This window comes from Peromyscus californicus, unplaced genomic scaffold (assembly GCF_007827085.1).
Source record: "Peromyscus californicus insignis strain IS unplaced genomic scaffold, ASM782708v3 Scaffold_20__1_contigs__length_68692818, whole genome shotgun sequence".
Taxonomy (NCBI): domain Eukaryota; kingdom Metazoa; phylum Chordata; class Mammalia; order Rodentia; family Cricetidae; genus Peromyscus; species Peromyscus californicus.
In genome coordinates this window covers 14806456-14828558 of record NW_026294503.1, presented here as the reverse complement: position 1 = coordinate 14828558, position 22103 = coordinate 14806456, and the positions used below count along the sequence as shown (strand labels likewise).

The window sequence follows — 22103 nt, the reverse complement described above, 5'->3', positions numbered from 1 at the left end:
ATTGCAGTAATATAAAATTTGATCATACATGTATGGCTCTGTAGATTAATAGAGAGAAAAGTTTGGGTAACTCCAAATAATCTATTATTTGTTTAAATAAACAGATTATCACTACAGTTCTCCTTTTTGTTAAGTAGACATCCTAAAAGAAACAAGATAAAATACAGGGGTAACTCTAAGATCATGACACATGAGCAAAATGGCCAAAGATACAAAAGGCATGGAGACCATTTTAAATTCCAAAACTGAGGATACATTGTAGTCCTATTAAACACATATTTCTATGACTAGAGGCAAGCTACATGACTTTTTCAAATCTGACATTTCTCTTCATGGTGATGTTTTCCTCATCAGGCCCATCTAAGTATTAAATGAGATAATATCACACCTCTGTGCCTAGGATATGGTCATTAAAGAGTAGAGTCTCTTTTCTGAGGTAGCCGAAAGGAAAGGTCATACATTATGGAAAGCTGTAAAATAATTGCCATATTTTTTACTATACTCAAATCTTCCTTTTTATCCTCCCAGTATACCTTTTTATCCATTCCTGGCAGATGAGTTACAAAATTTTAAAGGGAGATAACATAAACCTGTTATAATTCAAGTTAATAGTAATCAGAACAAGTTATATTGGTGATCTCTGTATTCAGTTATCCTAATTATCACCACAACTAGACACAATTAAAATTTTCACTTTTAATTTTTTTAAGTCATAGTGTATAAATTATCTGCTGAAAGACTCACAGTTATTACACATTATTTTACACTCATGTGGAATTGTCTTTCTAATACTGCTTATGTTTTCTTGTCATGGTAAAGCATTTGGCCATAATGAGTGCCCTGATCCGGGAATACCCATCAATGCCCGTCGGTTTGGAGACAACTTTCAATTAGGAAGTTCCATTTCCGTTATTTGCGAGGAAGGATTTATTAAGACCCAGGGGACAGAAACAATTACATGTATTCTCATGGATGGAAAAGTAATGTGGAGTGGACCAATTCCAAGATGTGGAGGTAAGCACAATGGTGACAGGCAAAGGAAACACCACCACAGTACACTCTGCAGACCATAGCAAGAAGTGTGCTATTCCATGCGAACTGTTGACACTGTCACCTCGGTGTATGACTTAAGCTACATATTGTGCATGCATGGGACTGAATTATGCTTTCTTTGGTGTTAAATATTTTTTAGAATCATGTAAGAACCCTCTTTTGAGTCTTTCTAAATATGAATATTAATAAATAGTAAACCTGGTACTTGCATAAACTTCTTTTTGGCCATTACAGTTGTGCTTAGCAAGTTATATAAGATCATAGTTATCCATTATATGTTCCATCACATTTTTCTTGGTGCTTAATAATTATTTATAGTTATTCACTTTTCAAAAATTGACTAACAAAATTGCAAGTAAGTTTATGTTAAACATTCATATTTTTAAAATGGGTAAAATTTGTAGCGATAGCTGTCTGGTTATTCAATTATTTTGTTTTCTAAGAAGACAGAGGAAAAAACATTTAGTACTATGTATACTTATACATACACACATTGAAATATATGCAGATATATAATATATTCAAACATATATAATGTATTAATGTAGACTCCACAGAAGTGTGTGTTCAGGGTTGTAAGCTTTATTTATAATTGCTGCAATGAAAACAAATGTTCAAAGTTCCTCTTTCCAGGCAACTTTCTAAGAGTGTATATTTAATTAATATATAAAATAATATAGATGAACTAGAACCATGGAATACTCTAAAACAACTCACTGGGACCATTGGTGATTTATTTTGCTTCTTTTCGGGTGCTGATGATAAAAGCTTTTGTGTTGGGCAGAATTTTTAGCAAATAACGGACTTGCTTTGTAGATGTAAGGACCTTAATTGAATCTCTAGAACTCATGTAAGAGTTCCAGGCATAGTGGCACATGCTTGTAATCCTGGTACTCTGGAGACAGAGACAAGTAGATGCGCACACACACACACACACACACACACACACACACACACACACACACACTCACACATGTACACACGTGCAAACACATGTGCACACACACACACACACACACACACACATGCATGCACACGCACATGCACACACACACACAAGCACATGCATATAAAATCCAGAGTTTTGGACATATCTTTAAAATATTTTCTCTCCTTTTGCCTCCTCTCTTACATGTGCTCCAACTGAATATAATTTTTTTTATTTCTCATTTGTATCTGCTGATTTGAGATAATCTGATGTATTCTTTAAGTTAAAAGATAGAATCATTACCTACAAATTACTACTTTCAGCAGCTCCAACACATTTGCAGTGTCTCAGACTGAAGGAACTTCCGATCATGTTATTACGTGGCCCCAGTGGGTCTTTTTACTAGAATCTCCTTCCTTTTTACTTCAATCACTGTTCATCTTGGTATCCGAATGCTGGCACAGATGACTTTAGAATACTATTTGAAAATGCAAGCGTTATTCGTTTGTAATGGGCTACTATACTGATAGCCATGACTGTGATGTCTCTCTTTGAAATTAATGGAGCTGCACTATAAAATGTATAATAAGGAATAAAGCAATGTTCTATCTTTATATCTTATATCACCATGAAGTGGCCCCCATTCCTTCCTTCTCTTAGTTCCTGGCCGTGACTTGTAAAGCCAGTCAGGATGTGCCGTGTAGGTATGTGAAAGAAAAGTGGAAATGGGAAGAAAGTTGGTTTTAGGAAAAAGAAAGGAAGAGCAGCAGGTCCCTGTGTCAGGGGTATAGGACAGGGAACTTGGGTTTGATCAATGACTGCAGTGTGCAGAGAAAGAAAGGCTGGTATAGAGGGCAGTGCTAAGTGGGATCAGGATTATCCTGTGACTTGGTGAGCAGCTATTTCCGTTAGCAGTGGCATGATCTGAGCTGGTTTCTCCGTCTGTCTGGATGTTGTTTTCAAGTCTCAGTGTGCAGACACAAAACACTTCCTGATAACTGCTGAATCCCATTGCCTTATTTGCTTAACTAGGGCATTGATTTTAAAGTTGACTGACGCCTAACTACATGGGGAGCTAAAACTAATGAAATCATAACAACAAATAATTTTATGAATCACTGCTAATTCTAGAAGGCAATTTTCCACTACCTGTGAAAAATGGATGCTATTTATTTTTTTAAAGTAAGGCACAGTGTGCTGAACTCTAATTTGGCACAGGCCATTAAGCTCTCCAAATATCTCAAAGAGATGCTTTATGAATTTTCTGAAGGAGACTATTTCTTTCTCCTTGAATGAAACAACAAGCCTGCTGCCGCCCTTCCTGGTTGTGTTTTCAACACCACAGTGGGAACATTGGCAGGTCAAAGCAGAAACCAAGGAAGACAGAATCGCCATCCACCAGGAGCACTGTGGCTTTGCAAGGTTGCTCATCTCCTGGGCTGCACTTGAAGTTAGTTGCCTAATCAAACAGGCTTACTGCTATCACATCCTACCTAACTTTGGAGACAAGAGGTGGTTTCTTAGTTCCTAATTGAGATCTATCATGATTTTCCTATTCCTAGGTCCAAATTCCCAAATTCTACACAATGATGATTTTAAAAAAGCCTAAGAATGTGTGAAGAATCAAATTTTCCTTAAGAAATAAATAAAATTAAATTAAAATTAAAAACAAAGAAAGGAAGAAAAGAAATCCATCTCCCAGCTTGCTACTCAGGCAATCTTGTTTACTTGGAAAACAATGTGTGGAAGCAATATTCCTGTGGAAAAAATGTTCCTGTCCTTTTTTGTTCTTTATATAACCTTTCTTTTGATATAATTTTTGTTATTTTTCAATATGACTAATCATTTAGTGTACTAGCATAGCCTTCTGAAAAATTTTTAACATTTTAAAGTTTTTTTTTCATTACCTTCAAAACAAACATATAATGTAGAATAAAATAAGGACATACTTATTTAGCTGGAAGGTTTCTCAGGTCCCGCCTGGCCCTATGGTCCTGTATCCCTCTGGTCCTGCCCTGCCCCACAGTCCTTCAGCCACTTATAAAATAATCATTCAGAGGCTTAACATTAATTACCAATTGCATGGCTTTATGGCCAGCTTCTTGCTAGCTAGCTATTATAACTTAACCCATTTCTATTAATCTATAAGTTGCTATGTAGCTGTGGCATTACCAGTTCGCTGGCATCTTGTTTCTCCTTGGGTGATGGCTGGTGTGGCCCTCTCCTCTCCTTTCTTTTTCCTGTCTCACTGTTTTGGATTTCCTGCCTGGCTATACCCTGACTCGCCATAGGCCAGAGCAGCTTCTTTATTAACCAATCATAGCAACACATATTCACAACATACAGAAAGACATCCCACAACAGCTTACATGTTCTGTGTGCATTTTATTCTCTTCACATTACCAGTGCAAATAAAATAAATGTATTTTAAAGTTATTCACAAATATGGATTTCTATATACTATAAGAAATATATTCTTATTTAGTAATTATAAAATTTTTAATGATTATGAAAATCTTATGGAAGAAGAAAAGTTCATTTGATTAAACAACATGGGGCTTCCACCTACTTCAAGGTAAACCCTTCTCCCAGCCAATCTCTGCTGCAGTTGTCTAAAAGTTCAAGCATTCTGGCAGCACAGTGTTCTTTACATGACTGACAGTCTGCAAACCTAGAAAATCTTTGATCTGCCATAGTCCTTGAATAAGGATTATCAGACCAAAATAGAAAAGGGTATCATAATGTGTTCCCCACAAATGAAGATGGATTAATTTCTAGTAGTGTGAATTTGATTGTGAGAAATATTTGGCATCTACCTTTTATTTCATGAACAGAAGTTCATTGCTACTGAATTAACTAAGGATGAGTTTGGCCTTAATGAAAACTTGCACTTTTTAACATGAAATGGGTTTATCCAGTCTCATCATGATGAGAATTGACTAGATGTTGTGTAAGCCTTGTGATTTACATATCTGCTAAGGGGAAACAAAATACACTTGTTTCAATAATTGCCATTGAAGTCAGTTCACTTCAAATTCCAGAAACACCCATCTTCATTAAGCAGCAATCAATGATTTTTCATCTGTATTGACAGTGTACCCTGCATATAACTGGTTCTAGCTAGGGTAAACCTTTGCATGCTACCTGTACCACAGAAGCATCCCAATGCCATTAAGATGTGATAATGGCTTAATAAAGGGTGCTTGGTAGAACTGAATAGGGGATGTCATAACGAGTTACAAAGGAAACTTACCCCACCTCCTCATCTTCTCTCCTCTTCAGTTTCTCACTCAACAGCTGCTTTTACGGCCTTTCCACTTTCCCTGTAACTCCCACTGCTCCCATGAGCATCTACATTCCTACTCTACGCAGGGCGAGCCGGTACTGAATGTCTGTTAATTTCATCACTACATTCAGCCCTCTGACATGAAGTTCTATCATTAATATGCTTCAACATTGCTTCTTTCTTTTCATAATAGAAGTCTCTCTCTCTCTCTCTCTCTCTCTCTCTCTCTCTCTCTCTCTCTCTCTCTCTCTCTCTCTCTCTCTCTCTCTCTCTCTTCTTTTCTCTGATCAGAACTCCTTATAAGAGCTTCTGGGGTCATTATCAGGCACACCTATATTATGCATTCCAAAGTTCCTTCCAGCAGCCCAAACTTTGGAGATGGATAAAAAGGGGCATGATACAGTTGTATTCAAATTATACTTCATCTGAGTGTGTGACTTTAGGTCCCTTCAGTCAAGGGTAGGAGGTTACTTTCTCTCGATTCTCTTTGAAAAGGAACGATAGATACTGGTTTCCCTCCATTGTGGCAAGCAATGCACTTACAACTTTCTCTAAACTCTGAATTCTGGAATCTTTTAATCATCCTGCAGAACATCATATGATGCAGCCACTGAGATTATTTCTGTGAGCAGTACTGCTATATGGAAAGAAAGTTACAAGAAATAGTTCACTTACCAGAGATATTTCCATCCTGGACTGTGGAAAACTCCTTTATCTTACCATCTTGATGGATTCAATGACACCTCCCTCATTGTCTACTTGTTTCTGTATTACCTATATAATACACATGTTTGTGTATTACCTATAACTTAAATCTTATCATCAACTTTTGTCCTCACGCAGTGTCATGTATCTCATTTTGTTTCAGCTTCCACTTATGTTACTAAATTTGTGAGTCTATTTTGTCTTAGGGATTGATCTGTAGTTATTTATCCCAGGTCTGTTTGCCCCTCCAACCTCTTTGTCTTTTATCTTGATTAATATTGGGCATCCAGCACTTTCCATGAATTTGACTGTTTCTAATGTGTTTAAGTTGTCAGAGAATTTTACTCACTGGGGTAGTGAAGCCAACTGTCAGTAGATGATAACTTTGATGTGAGGCACAATCAAAATTCATATGCAGTGTGGGTGTAGAAAGAATAACTTCAGTCAGGCAGTGGTAGTGCATGCCTTTAATCCCAGCACTCAGGAGGCAGAGCCAGGCAGAGCTCTGTAAGTTCGAGGCCAGCGTCATCTACAGAGCGAGATCCAGGCCAGGTACCAAAACTACTCAAAGAAACCCTGTTTCAAAAAAAAAAAAAAAAACAAAAACAACAACAACAAAAAAAAATCAAGTAACTTCAGACATCTACTAGATTAGGAAAATAATAAAAATTGGATTAATCACTCTGCTGAAATTACCGTCTTTTTGTTGTTTTCTTTGTTTTGTTTTGTTGTGTTGAAACAGGGTCTCTCTGTGTTGCTTTGCACCTTTCCTGGATCTCACTCTGTAGCCCAGGTTGGCCTCGAACTCACAGAGATCCACCTGCCTCTGCCTCTCCAGTGCTGGGATTAAAGGCGTGTGCCACCACCACCCGGCACTTTGCTGAAATTAAAGAAATTGAATTCACTTACTTTAAATAGGGGCAACCATCAATATAAATAAATATTTTTCTACCTAACAAAACTAATATCCTAAACAAGAGTGGCAATAGTGCTAACAGAAAGCACTATTACTGAGCACTGGAAGAAAGTCGTCACCCTAACAACAAAGGACCTGAACTAGGGGTTCCCCAGACATTGAATTAGAAATTCATTGGTAGTAACTAATCCCCTGAGGAATGTGTGGGGCTAACAGAAAAGTTCAGATTAATCATAAATCATGACCACCCTCAATCCTTTCTTGAAAAGGTATTCTAATATCTCAAGAAGCTGCCTTTCCTTTGCACTTTCCTAAGAACCATTTTCCAGATGAATTGTTCAAAAGTTTCTAATGGTTCTCATATTTGAGAACGATTTTTTTTTTTTTTTTTTTTGGTTTTTCGAGGCAGGGTTTCTCTGTGTAGCTTTGCGCCTTTCCTGGAACTCGCTTTGGAGACCAGGCTGGCCTCGAACTCACAGAGATCCGCCTGGCTCTGCCTCCTGAGTGCTGGGATTAAAGGCGTGCGCCACCACCACCCGGCCGAGAACGATTTTTAAGAAGATTTCTTAGGTGATAAGTCTTCTAGCATCAGGACTTCGGCTGGATGTACTATCCTTCACTGGATCTTCTCCTTAAACTGCTGTTTCTATTCCATGGTCCTTCCTACAAGATCCTACTGACTGTACATGTCTTTTTATTGTTTTTCTTTTCAACCCACATGTCTCTATAATTTTCCTAACCATTTAGCTTTTAGATGGCTCAATTGTCTAATATGATCTCGGCAAACTCAGAAATTATATGAAAGGTATAAAAAAATCATTGATGAGCAAGAAAATTTGATATTGATTTTCTTTGATTTGAGGTGTGAACATTTTGTATAGCAGTGACAAACTTCACAGATATTTCCCTAAGCCACCCCTGTATTTGAGGTACAGTAAAACTTCAGTAATCATCATCATCAATGAATCTTTCTCTCCCTGCCCCCATGCTTACACAATTGCTCCTTTAATTAGCTTTTTCTTCCCTTCTATTTCATATGCTCTGCTTCTATGTGCTCTGAACTTCTACCTTATCTGAAGGTTCTGTGCTAAAGCAGCACACACACGGCTCTGCTCAGACCCATAGGATGATGAGTTCCCATTTGAGATGTTCCCATTTGAGATGCTGTCCTGTGGATGCTGAGTGGAACCATTCTCTCCCTTACTCCATGAAATTATGCGTTTTTAAAAGAAGAGATAAAGTTTTTGACAGATCTCTTCAAGCTACTTTTTGAGCTGTAATCCGACTTTCTAAGTGCTTGCTTCTGTACTTTCCAGTAATAAACCAGCAGATGTATTTAAAGAGAACTTAAAAGAGGTGTCACACCTAGAGACATAGAATTCAAAGAGAAAGTTCTCCTCAAGGTGTCAAATAGTGAGTTCCAACTCACCTCGAGTTTTCGCTTTAAAAAAGCAAGGCAGTTGGACGTTCTATCTCTGTTGCAAGCATGGAAGGTCAAACTTCCTTGGTATGAGGATTTATATTCATTGTTTAATGTCAATTTAAAAAATAAAGAATGTTATAGAATCACAGTCAGGAAGTCAGAAACAGGTAGATTATTTGCAGAATGAAAATGAGCATTTGGTTAGATATTAGTAATATATTATACAATTGCAATTATACTATTATATTACATAATATATTATATACAATATAAAATGTATATTTTGTAACTCAGTGCTGGCTAGTTTTATGTCAACTTGATGCAAGTTAGAATCATTTGGGAAAAAGGAATCTCAATTGAGAAAATGCCCCCAGTACTTTTATTGATTGATGATTAATTATGGGAAGGCACAGCTCACTGTGGGAGATGCCACAGCTGGGCAGATGGTTAAAGATCATATAAGAAATTATATGCAGCACTCGCCCATGACCCCATCTTCAGTTTCTGGCTCTGGGTTTCTGTCTTGAGTTCCTTGCCTGATTTCCTCTGCCAGACTCTGATGTGGAATTCTAAGCAGAAATAAACCCTTTTCCTCCCCAAGTTGCTTTTGATTATGGTGTTTTATCACAGCAATAGAAACCAAACCAAAACAATGATTAAACAATCAAGTTGTCTCAATGGCTGAATTATTAAGTTATATAAATCTTTATGTTAGATAAATCTAAAAAATAAATTTCACTTAATCAAATATATTAGTGCGGCACACTTTTACTTCTCTTTCTCATTTTTCACCTCTGCCCTTATCCTTGATTGGTGAGCAATTCCAGGGATGTCTTGAATATTTTATTGTTTAGTTAAATTCATTAATGATATTTATGCAGTATCTAACTTTATATAACACTTTTGTACTGATATCTCTGAGTTCTCTTTGCAACATACTTGTGTTTTCCTAAAAAAAAATTCCATGCACATATTGAGGTTTGTAGTTTAAATTTAGAAGGGATTGTTTCTCATTTAATCTGAGCCTATTTATTTCTTCATAAAATGTTTCGTCTGGATTTCTTTTTTTTTTTTTTTATTAATTTATTTTGCAATACAATTCAGTTCTACATATCAGCCACGGATTCCCTTGTTCTCCCCCCTCCCGTCCCCCTCACCTTCCCCCCAACCGCCCCCCATTCCCATCTCCTCCAGGGCAAAGCCTTCCCCACAGACTGAGGTCAACCTGGTAGACTCAGTCCAGGTAGGTCTAGTCCCCTCCTCCCAGGCCGAGCCAAACAATCCTGCATAGGCCCCAGGTTTCAAACAGCCAACTCATGCAATGAGCACAAGATCTGGTCCCACTGCCTGGGTGCCTCCCAAACAGATCAAGCCAATCAACTGTCTCATCCGTTCAGAGGGCCTGATCCAGTGGGGACCCCTCAGCCATTGGTTCATAGTTCATGTGTTTCCATTCGTTTGGCTATTTGTCCCTGTGCTTTATCCACATATAATTTTTGACAAAGAAGCCAAAAGTGCGCAATGGAAAAAAGAAAGCATCTTCAACAAATGGTGCTGGCAAAACTGGATATCAACATGTAGAAGGCTGCAAATAGATCCATATCTATCACCGTGCACAAAACTTAAGTCCAAGTGGATCAAGGACCTCAACATAAATCCAGCTACTCTGAACCTGCTAGAAGAGAAAGTAGGAAGTAGTCTTGAACGCATTGGCATAGGAGACTACTTCCTAAATAGAACACCAGTAGCACAGACTCTGAGACAAACAATCAATCAATGGGACCTCTTGAAACTGAGAAGCTTTTGTAGAGCAAAGGATACGGTCAACAAGGCAAAGCGACAGCCTACAGAATGGGAAAAGATCTTCACCAACCCCACATCTGACAGAGGACTGATATCCAGAATATATAAGGAATTCAAGAAATTAGACATCAAAATGCCCAACAGTCCAATTAAGAAATGGGCTATAGAACTAAACAGAGAATTCTCAACAGAGGAAACTCAAATGGCCGAAAGACATTTAAGGAACTGCTCAACATCCCTAATCATCAGGGAAATGCAAATCAAAACAACTCTGAGATACCACCTTATGCCTGTCAGAATGGCTAAGATCAAAAACACTGAAGACACCTTATGCTGGAGAGGATGTGGAGCTAGGGGAACTCTCCTCCACTGCTGGTGGGAATGCAAGCTTGTACAACCACTTTGGAAATCAATATGGCGCTTTCTTAGAAAATTGGGAATCAATCTCCCCCAAGATCCAGCTATACCACTCTTGGGCATATACCCAAGAAATGCTCAACCACACCATAAGAGCACTTGTTCAGTTATGTTCATATCAGCATTGTTTGTAATAGCCAGAACATGGAAACAACCCAGATGCCCTTCAACTGAAGAATGGATAAACAAAATGTGGTACATATACACAATGGAATACTACTCAGCAGAGAAAAACAATGGCATCATGAGGTTGCAGACAAATGGATGGATCTAGAAAAAATCATCCTGAGTGAGGTAACCCAGACTCAGAAAGACAAACATGGTATGTACTCACTCATAGCAGGATATTAGACATGAAACAAGGATGACTTGTCTGCTACTCACATCACCAGGGAGGCTACCTGGAAAACAGGACCCCAAGAAAGACACAGGGATCACCCAATGACAGAGAAATGGAATGAGATCTACATGAACAGCCTGGACATGAGTGGGGGTAATGAAAGGCGAGGGTTGAGGGAAAGAGAGCTTGGGGGAGCGGGAGATCCCAGCTGGATCAACAACAGAGAGGGAGAATAAGGAATAGGAGACCATGGTAAATAAAGACCACATGAGAATAGGAAGAAGCAAAGTGCTAGAGAGGCCCACAGAAATCCACAAAGATACCCACACAACAGACTGCTGGCAATGGTCGAGAGACAGCCCGAACTGACCTACTCTGGTGATGGGATGGCCAAACACCCTAATTGTTGTGCTAGAAACCTCATCCAACTACTGAGGAATCTGGATGCAGAGATCCATGACTAGGCCCTGGGTGGATCTCTGGGAGTCCAATTAGCGAGAATGAGGAGGGTTTATATGAGCGAGAATTGTCGTCTGGATTTCTTAAGACTCCAATGCATATGTATTTCTTCCCTAATGCTAGTAGCCTCTACCAATTACAAAGTAGTCAGTAGTGCCCTCTTTAATCTAAAGCAAGCTCCCAGTAAAAATAGAAATGGCATATTGGCCTTTCCGGTTACATGGTCATGTTCTTGAATATGATTAGGGCATAAAATATTCACTGAGCTTCTTTATAGATAAAGAGGATTTCATTTAATGAAATATATTGGAAGAGTTGCATAATTATCTTTCCTCAAAGCTAGTAATTTAATTAAGATGCTAAGTTAAAACTGACTGAATGGAAAGTTGCCTCTTGTTGAGTTTCATAATAATTTCAAACAATATGGTCTTTGAAGGCTTTCTAACAAGAAAAACAATACTAGCATGTGAATATGAAGAACTGAAGCCAGTGTTTGGAGCTTCCTAATGAGTAACAATAGCTAAAGAGAAAAACATATGTTAAGTTCCTCCAGGGACAATTGAGTTCTAGAGACTCCATGTAGGATATGTAAGTTAACTCTTGTTTCTTGATGACAAGTTCAGTCATTTCACTCTCAGCCCATTTAAGCCGAAGTTAGGGAAGTAAGAGAAGTTGATACTTTTTTTTCTGTTTGTAACTGTTAGGTTCATGGGGTGTTGAGGTTTTCATTCACTCCCATATAGTAGAGTGGATAGTAATTTCTTCATCCATAATCCCAATGGAATGCAAGCACTTCAGGCAACTTGCTCATGGAGCATGCAGAGATACATGTATGAAAGAAAGACTGCAATTGCTAAGTATATGTTTGCTGATTCACTGAACTCACTGATACATATGTCTTCCATGACTAATAAACAGGGGAAAGAGAATTATAAATAGCTGGTGAGCTGGAGACAGAGACCTGTAGTTCCAACAGTTTGACAATTAAACGTGAGTGATTTCTGCATCAGCCAAGTACCAATGTAGGTACCTGGGATTGGCTTCTTAATAAATGTAATACAAGAACAGATCACAAATTTATCATATGAGCTGGGAGCAGAGCAATACCTAGAAATGGTTGAGTTCACTCTATTGGGGAATCAAGTATTTTAAGACCTCTCTCCTAATTCTTTGACTTTACAAAAGACTCATTGATTCTCCTAATGTGGCAGCAAGCATGTTTAATACTTGGTACCACCACCAATGACAAAAGGGGCCTACTGGAGCATGATCTCCTAGGTACTAGCCTTGACTCTTTCCACAATGGAAAACTGGGTGATAAAAATGTGCAAGAGCCTGCCAGTTCTCTACTTCAGGAGTGGGACAGAGACTCAGCAAGTGCCCCCACCCCAACACACAGCACAGTTCTCTCCACTACCCAGAGAGGTGTCTTAGATGAATGGATCAAAGAAATCAAAGGGTTTGAAAATAAAATAAATTATTTTTAATAAAAAAATTGATAGTAATCAGAAAGTTAGAATACATTCCCAAGTTGTTTTTTTTTTTAGGAGGGAGATTTGACAGTGCATATTTGAAGTAGAAGTCAGAAGAAAAAAAATGAGAATGAAACCATGCTTTGTGTTTGCTCTAATGATTTCAGAATGCTCCATAAAATGCTTACTCAAGCAAAAACTGCCTTGCCCTCAGAATAGATCTCCCTGAATTACTCTGGTTTATGTTCCCTCCTACTCCCTAGTGAGATATCTGAGAAAATTTTTAGAATGAATAGGTTGGAACTGGAGTCCCTAGAGAACTGTGTGGAAGCAAGGCGGGACTTGCATGCCTGATGAACTTCCTCAATGAGGATAAGGGGTTTCTCCTGAATTTCAATCTGCCTCGGAGGAAAGGAAGCCCTTCTGCACAGACATGACATTCTCTGTGCAGAGAGTTCTTTTGAAGAAGCAATTAGAGTAACGACTCCATGCATATATCAGAACTGATTTGTAATTCTAATACATTGTCTGTTCACATACACATATTTATCTCAAAGGAAGAATCCGTTTTTTATCTATATGTGTATATTATACTGAGTTTCAGCTGGAGGAATAGCATCAGGAAATAAATATTAGCCATCTACCGAGTTTATCTCCAAATTTTTGATAGCCTAAACTTGAAAAAGGAATAGAAGAAACATAACAATTGAAGGAGAAGTGATTAATATTCAAGTTTCAGGGTTACTCAAATTTCCATTTCTGTGAATATAGCTTCATCATTTTAATGATAGTTTTAAATATGAATGTTCTTTAATTCCATTGAATCATCATCCAATATGCATATGTTAGATATATCTAATGATCTTACCAAAGCTACAAATATAAAGCAAATTTATAAAAAGTAGGAAAATGGGGGCATCAGTGTGTGATGGTGTGAGATGTTGAGTTTTTCAGGCACTTCTTTACAGAAGGGTCAACTCTCTGGCCAAATGCTGGAATGCTTACTTTTTTTTTAATTCGTTGTTGCTAAACCTGTGATCAAAACTCAGCTTTACGTCTCCAATTTTCTTATGAGTACTCAAGTATGACTTTTCCACTGACATAACCTCTTGCTGTGAAATTTCTAATTCCTCAGAACTCTTATTGAGATTTTTGTTTGAATTCTATCTGAAGAATGTAGAGTCATGTCAGTCTTAAAGTATATTAGGTATTTGGAGTGTTTTCCTTTATAGTAAAAATAAAGACATGAACCAATATTTGAATGCAGATTATTTATAATGGATTTTACATATTATAAAAATTAAATTGGAGAAATTAACTAGATCTCCCTTGTATTTCTCACATTCTGTTTTCATTGCTGCAGAATGGGAAAAGTAGGGTAATAAGTTGCAGTTTACTAATATATCCAAATCATACCCTGCATTAATGGCTTTTCTGTTCTTGTCATAAAATACCCTGACAAAATCATGTTAAGGGAAGAAAAGGTTCATTCTGGCTTATAATTCAGAAGGGATAGGATACAGTTCATTGTGGCAAGGAAGAGACAAGATTGGGAACTTGAGGACTAACTGACAGTCAGAAGTCCAAGAGAAAATGAAATAGGGCCAGACTATGGAACCTAAAAGCTGTCCCCCATGAATTATTCCTTCAACACAGTTCTCTAGACTTCCCAAACAACAGCAACAACTGGGGACCAAGGGCTCAAAACAATGAGCCCAATGGAGGATAGTTCTCATTTATGCAACAATAGTCCTTTACTTTTAAGAAACTGGAGAGAGATAGCACTCAGGAGATCTCTGAGATAGAGACACATCCATATGTTTCCTCATTTATATTTTCACAGGGTCTATGGTGTCTAAATAATAAAATAACCCGAAGGATCATGGTGGGCCTTCTTGTTAACATTGTCAACTTCGGATCCTGTTTACAACACTAGAGTTTTATTCTGTAAACCTACATTTTAACAAGTTTCCTAGGTACCCACCAATTTTAAAATACTTGCATCTCTGTAGTTAGTTAGTTTTTACTCTTTGCTCTTTGGCAGCCCACCACCCTGCTCCCAAAAAAATACATGGAGACTTATTCCTACTTAGGAATCAGCCTTAGTTTGGGTTGTTTCTAGCCAGCTTTTCTTAACTTAAATTATCTCATCTACCTTTTGCCTCTGAGTTTTTACCTTTCTCTACTCTGTATCTCTTTCTTTCCTTACTATGTGGCTTCCTGTGTTGCTGGGTGACTGACCCCTGGTGTCGCCCTCTCCTTCTTTTTCTTGCTCCTCACTCTTCTTCTCCTATTTATTCTCTCTGTTTCACAGCCCCACCTATCCCTCTCTGTTGCCTAGCTATTGACCATTCATCTCTTTACTAGACCAATCAGATGTTTCAGACAGGCAAAGTAGCACAGCTTCATAGTGTTAAACAAATGCAACATAAAAGAATGCAAAGCATCTTTGCATCATTAAAGAGATACTCCATGTGAACAAATATAACACACCTTAAAATAATGTTTCACAACATTCCTTCAAAAAAAACCCCCACAAATTTACGTGAACTTTTTCTTCTCATGAACTAGAAAGCACAATGTTGTTTACTTTTCTCCACTCACATTAATATTTTTCATTTCCTGTTCTCTTTCCTCTGCATATACTTTAAACAATCCTTGGACAACCTCTCTTGCAGGAAGTTTTCTTTCCTTTCTCTGGAACATTGCCTTATTGCCCTTGTATATATAGATTCTCCCTCTGAACTCAAGCATGTATATGTTTATTACATCTACCTAACTTGTATACATTCTCTCAAAACTGGAGAGACAACCCATTGGTTAGCAGCACTTGATGCTCTTTCAGAGAATCTAAGTACATATTCAAACACCTGTGTCAGGCAGCTAACAAATGCCTATTGGTTTGGATGCTGTCTTCTGGTCTCTACAGGCTCCCACTTACACATGGTATTTACTCACACAAACATACATGCACACAAGTAAAAACAATAAAATAAACCTTTAAGATTTATATGTCTATGGAGGGCAGATACATGATTGCAGATTTTCTTTAAAAAAAGAGTTTTAAAATATAGTAAATTATCAAATGTAGCAGACACAATCCCTTTTATTAATAAATGAATGGAAATGATTACAATAAAGTTGTTAGCATGGTGTTTAGGAACTTCAACTTACATTAAAGACCTTTGAACAGAATGGTCTAGCCTCAATTTCCATTAATCTCTATCTCCACTAAAGCTAAAGACAATAAGTATTATAAATGTTTTTCTTAGAAAGTTAATTTTATAAATTTAAAATGGAAGTGGTTCCTAACTTGTAATTTAAAGATTTCAATTTCAGTCTAATCTCTACAATTACCTGGGCCCATGATTCCTATCATATGATATATTCTATGAAATTTCTCCAACTTTAAAACTAGAAAGAGAGAAAATCAAAATTACTTTTAATAAGTAAATAATCTCTAACTTCATTTTGTAATGCTCTTCGGGATCATCATGATAGAGAGGGGAGATTGAAATAAACTGCTCCAGATTCTAAAGCACTGGTGTGTGAACTTGTAAAAAAAATGCTGGGGAAGGTAAACAGAAAGATGCCCAGTGTGATTAGCCCATTTGTGTTCCCAAACTGGACCTTAATGATGTCATTTCCTACCCTCCCACTGAGATTAGGCAAAGGGCTTTCGATGAGGTTCAAGAGGACAGGCATAATTCCTGGGTCGTGAAAATTGTGGGAGTCTAATTGACTGTAAAGAGATTTGTATCTCAAAGGGAGAGAACAACATGATTTCTAAAGTAAATGTTGCTGCAAGTCACAGGAGGCAGGACATGGGGCTGTCTAACATTTCCTCAGACTGAAGTTTTCCCAAGTCAAGTATAATTCAACTAATTTGTTCTTTTGTAAAATTTGGGACTTATTTTAACAGTTACTAGCTTCTTAGTTTACATACTTAGAAGCAAGGAAGACTCCCAACAGAAAATCCATCCTACTGTTGGTAATGTAATGGCTATTGGCTAATATTTGACTTTACATAAAACCCTTTTACAAAGGGCTACATATTCTATCACTCTATTTTCTTCACTATTCACATCTTCTTTCTACCCACATTAAAGCTTTAACAAAGCCTATGATAATGATCCTATGAAAAAGAACTCCACTTTATGTATGTATGTATTTTATGTTTTACACACTTGCTGTCCTGATTAGAGTAAATATTGTGATGAAATACTATTACCAAAAACCAGATGTGGAGGAAAAGGTTTATTTGGCAGAAACTCAAACAAGGCAGGAACCTGGAGGCAGGAGCTGATGCAGAGGCCATGGAGGGGCTGCTTACTAGCTTTCTCCTCATGGCCTGCTTAGTCTGCTTTTATTTTTTTTATTTTAAAAGTTGTGTTTTTCAATTTACATATCAACCATAGTTCCTCCCCAATCCTCTCTTCCTGCTCCCCCCACTGCCCACCAATCCACTCCTCAGAGAGGGTAAGGCTTCCATGGAGAGTCAACAAAGTCTGGCATATCAAATTGTGGCAGGACCAAGCCCCTCCCCACTGCATCAAGGCTAAGCAAGGCATCATTCAATAGGAAGTAGTCCAAAAAGCCAGTTCATGCATTAGGGTGAAATTCTGGTCCCACTGTCAGGGGCCCCACCAACTACCCAAGCCACACAACTATCACCAACATTCAGAGGGCCTAGTTTGGTCCCATGCAGGTTCCCCAGCTGTCAGTCCAGAGTCCCTGAACTCCCACGAGCTCAGGTCACCTGTCTCTGTGGGTTTCCCCATCATGGTCTTGCTTCCATTTCTTTGACTGGACTCCAGAAGCTCAGCTCAGAGCTTTGCTGTGGATCTCTGCATCTGCTTCGATCAGCTACTAGATGAACGTCCTATGATGACAATTAGGAAAGTCATCAATCTGATTACAGTAGATAGCCAGTCCAGGCACCCTGTCCACTATTGCTTGGAGTCTTAGCTGGGTTCATCCTTGTGGGTTCCTGGGAATTTCCCTACCACCAGGTTTTTCCCTAACCCCATAATGGCTCCCTCTATCAAAATATCTCTTTCATTGCTCTCCCGCTCTGTCCCTCCCCCAAATAGACTATCCCTTTCCCCCATGTTCTCATCCCTATTGGGGGGAATTAACAAGGCAACTCCACGTAGTTAAAAAGGAGATCTATTTGGGGGTGGCTTACAGCCAGTAAAGGGGTTGGTTATGGGATCCAGGAGAGGTGAGGTGCAGTCCAGCAGGGTTCTCTGGAGAACTCTGACTCGTTCTGCCATCCAGCATCCAGGATCATGAGGAACAAAGAGGCCAGGCACATCTGGATCTAGGGTCTTAAGGGATCCCATCTCAGCCCCACCCCAAGGGCAGGTCATAGGTAGGCATGGCAGTTACCAGAAGCCTCACTAGTGGTAGTGCTTCCAGGTCACATCCACTACATCTCCCCCTTTTGTCTAAATAAGAAAGTTCTAACCTAATACAAAACTATATACAATAGGAATGATATCAAATATTGTCCAGGAGGAATAAGGGATAATGACCTAGACAAGATGGAACTACAACCAAAATGAACAACATCAAACAAGAGACTAAAATACTAAAATCCAGAGAAGTCTGAAACATAAGTAAATGGCACGTTACAAAGATCATCCCAAAAGGTGCCCTATCCTAAAGAACCTGAATCTAGTACTTAATATGTTCTAGCTAAGACACAGGAAGGTTGTAACTATCACTGTTAGTCTTCAATCCCATCAAAGACCTGAAAAGGAATATAATAATAACTGAGAAATGGGAGAAGGATGCACGCAGCTGCTGGGAGTCTTTCGAGAGTAGACAGAGACAGCTGGCAGCCTAGACAGTCACGTAAAGCTTCATCTCCCCAACCTCCCAGTTTACCCGGAAGATCTTATATATTTCCCCTTCCTAGGGTGATCCATGCATGTCCCTCTTATTATCCTCCTTGTTACCTAGCTTCTCTGGGGTTTTGGTTTGTAGACTGGTTATCCTTTGCTTCACATCTAATATCCACTTATGACGGAGTACATGCCATGTTTGTCTTTCTAGGTCTGGGTTAACTCAGGATGATATTTTCTAGTTCCATCCATTTACCTGCAAATTTCATGATGTCATTGTTTTTTTTTTTTTTTTTACAGATGAGTAATATTCCATTGTGTATTCCATACATTTTTTCTTTATCCATTGAGGAGAATCTAGGTTGTTTCCAGGTTCTGGCTATTACAAATAATGCTGCTGTGAACATAGTTGAGCAAATGCCCATGTGGTATGAATGAGCATCCCATGGGTATATGTTCAATAGTGGTATCATTGGGTCTTGAGATAGATTGATTCCCAGTTTTCTGAGAAACCACCATAGTTCTTTCCAAAGTGGCTATACAAGTTTGTACTCCCACATTCTCTCCAACATAAGATGTCAACAGTGTTTTTGATCTTAACCATTCTGACACGTGCAAGATGGTATCTCAGAGTCATTTTGATTTGCATTTTCCTGGTGGCTGAAGATGTTGAACAATTCCTTAAATGTCTTTTGGCCATTATAGATTCTTCTGTTGAGATTTCTCTGTTTAGATCTGTACCCCATTGTTTAATTGGATTGCTTGGTATTTTGATGTCTAGTTTCTTGAGTTCTTTATATATTTTAGAAGCTACCTCTTTGTCAAATGTGGGGTTGGTGAAGATCTTTTTCCAATCTGTAGGCTGACATCTTGTCTTATTGACCATGTCCTTTGCCTTACAGAAGCATTTCTGTTCAGAAGGTCCCATTTGTTGATTGTTGATCTCAGTGTCTGTGCTACTGGAATTATATTCAGGAAGTAGTCTCTTGTGCCAAGATATTAAAGGCTACTTCCTACTTTCTCTTCTGTCAGGTTCAGTGTAACTAAATTTATGTTGAGGTCTTTGATTCATTTGGACTTGTTTTCTGCTTGGTGATAGATGGATAGATATGGATCTATTTGCGTATACACACACACACACACACACACACACACACACACACACACACACTTCACTCATATTCTGCAGTAGCTCTTACATAGCTCTACACATTTATCTCTCTCCACAGCACTGCTGTTGCTCCCTCACAGCCAAACTCTGGACAATCACAGGTTACATTTTCAGGGCCCTACCATTTCTCAAAACACAAGATAAGTCACGTAGTTTCTCTTAGGCTAGTAATGTTACACTGACTTATGCATGTAGCTTTAAGTTGGTGAGGGATCCCAGATATTAGTTGGTGAGGGGTCCCAGACATTAAGCAATTGGCTGAAACTTGAGCGGTCAGGTATGTGCAGAAAGGGAGCTACTACAAGGACTATGTCTTGGTGTAAACAGCCTTGCCTTGATTTAGCAATAAACAATACCTGAAAATCAGTCTTTGTGTATATTCTATAGAGCTTAGTCTGTTTTGGACTAGTTCTAAGGTCTTTGCAAAAATGTGTAAAAGGCTGTCTTTGAGATTGAGAATACTGTTAATTTCCTGTGTCAATAAAGAAGAATATTTTGGTAATATTTCTGTACATCAGAATTATGCAGCTTAAATAGAAATCCACAACTAAATGTGTGCCCAGAGATGTAAAACACACTACCAAAGGGCTGTGGAAAGCACCCCACAGCTGTTCTTATTAGGGAGGTATGACAGTGGCACCTGAGAAAGTTATAACCATCAAACAACTGGTTTCCACAGTCAATGACCCCATAGCTTTGCCAGGTTGGGCTTGCCATCGGGGAGTTCTATGTCTAGTGGGTCGACTTGTCAAACACTAGTTGTCACTTGCTGTATACTCCCACAGCCCCCCGAGAGATTGCCGTTTTTACTGTGTTGATCCTACCTATCCGAGAGCACAGGAAATCTTTCCATTTTCTGATATTTTCTTCAATCTCTTTCTTCAAAGACTTGAAGTTCTTGTCATAGAGGTGCTTCACCTGTTTGGTTATAACTCCCAAGGAAATAGAAGCAGTCATTAAAAGTCTCTCAACCAAAGAAAGCTCAGGGCCAGGTGGTTTCAACACAGAACTCTACCAGAATTTCAAAGAAGGACTAATACCAATACTCCTCAAATTCTTCCACACAATAGAAATAGAAGGAACATTGCCAAACTCTTTTTACAAGGCTACCATTTCCCTGATACCCAAACTACACAAACACACAAAAAAGAAAGAGAATTACAGACTAATCTCCTTCATGACCATTAATGCAAAAAATATTCAATAAAATACTGGCAAACTGAATCCAAGAACATATCAAGAAAATCACTCACCATGATCAAGTAGGCTTCATCCCAGAGATGCAGGGAGGGTTTATCATACAAAAATCTGTTAATATAATCTACCCTATCAACAAATTGAAAGAAAAAAAAACACACGATCATCATCTCATTAGATGCTAAAAAAGCCTTTGACAAAACCCAAAACTCCTTCATGATAAAGGTTTTGGAGAGATCAGGGATACAAAGAACATACCTAAACATAATAAAGGCAATATACAGCAAGTTAACATCTAACATCAAATTATAAATGGAGAGAAACTCAATGCAATTCCATGAAAGTCAGGAACAAGCCAACACTCTCCACTCAGTTCTAGCCAGAGCAGTAAGACATCAAAAGGAGATCAAGAGGATACAAATTGGAAAGGAAGAAGCCAAACTTTTGCTATTTGAAGATGACATGATAGAATATGTAAATGACTCCAAAAATTCTACCAGGTAACTCCTACAGCTGATCAACACTTTCAGTAATGTGGTGAGATACAAGATCAACTCAACAATAGTCAGTAGCCCTTGCTATACAAATGATTAATGGGCTGATAAAGAAATCAAGGAAATATTATCTTTTATAATATCCACAAATAACATAAAATATTTTGGGGTAACTCTAGCCTGCTTTTTTTTATATGTAGAACTCAGGACCACCCACAAAGGGTGGCACCACTCACAATGGGCTGAGCACTCCCACATCAATCACTAATTAAAATGACATAAAACTAGCCAGCTTGGTCCTCAAGTTGAGCACTAATTGGTGTTGACTTTTTATGTATAACTCCGGTGAGTTTGAGTTCTCCATTGTTTTAAATGAAATCAGCATATATTCTGTTTTATATGATAAGGGTGTGGTGACATATTGTGTCTCCCAGTATATTGTTATCTGGCTCTGGGTTTTTATTAATAAGACTATTTAGCAATTTGTCTTACACAAGGGTAGAAGGAACAGTTTTTGTTCTTTTGCATTTTTATGTCACATTATGTCACCTAGAAATATTTTTGAACACATCATTCAGCTCTTCCCTGAA

General features: G+C 38.2%; 1 protein-coding gene across 7 annotated transcripts in view; it reads left to right on the top strand.

Annotated features, from left to right (window-relative positions):
* Csmd3 (CUB and Sushi multiple domains 3) overlaps positions 1-22103 on the top strand; it is a 1145339-nt gene that overhangs the window by 731506 nt on the left and 391730 nt on the right. For all 7 annotated transcript variants that reach the window (XM_052747788.1, XM_052747786.1, XM_052747792.1 and 4 more), the window contains one exon: positions 820-1014. In XM_052747788.1, coding sequence (XP_052603748.1) covers positions 820-1014 — 195 coding nt within the window. The remainder of the gene's footprint in view (positions 1-819; positions 1015-22103) is intronic.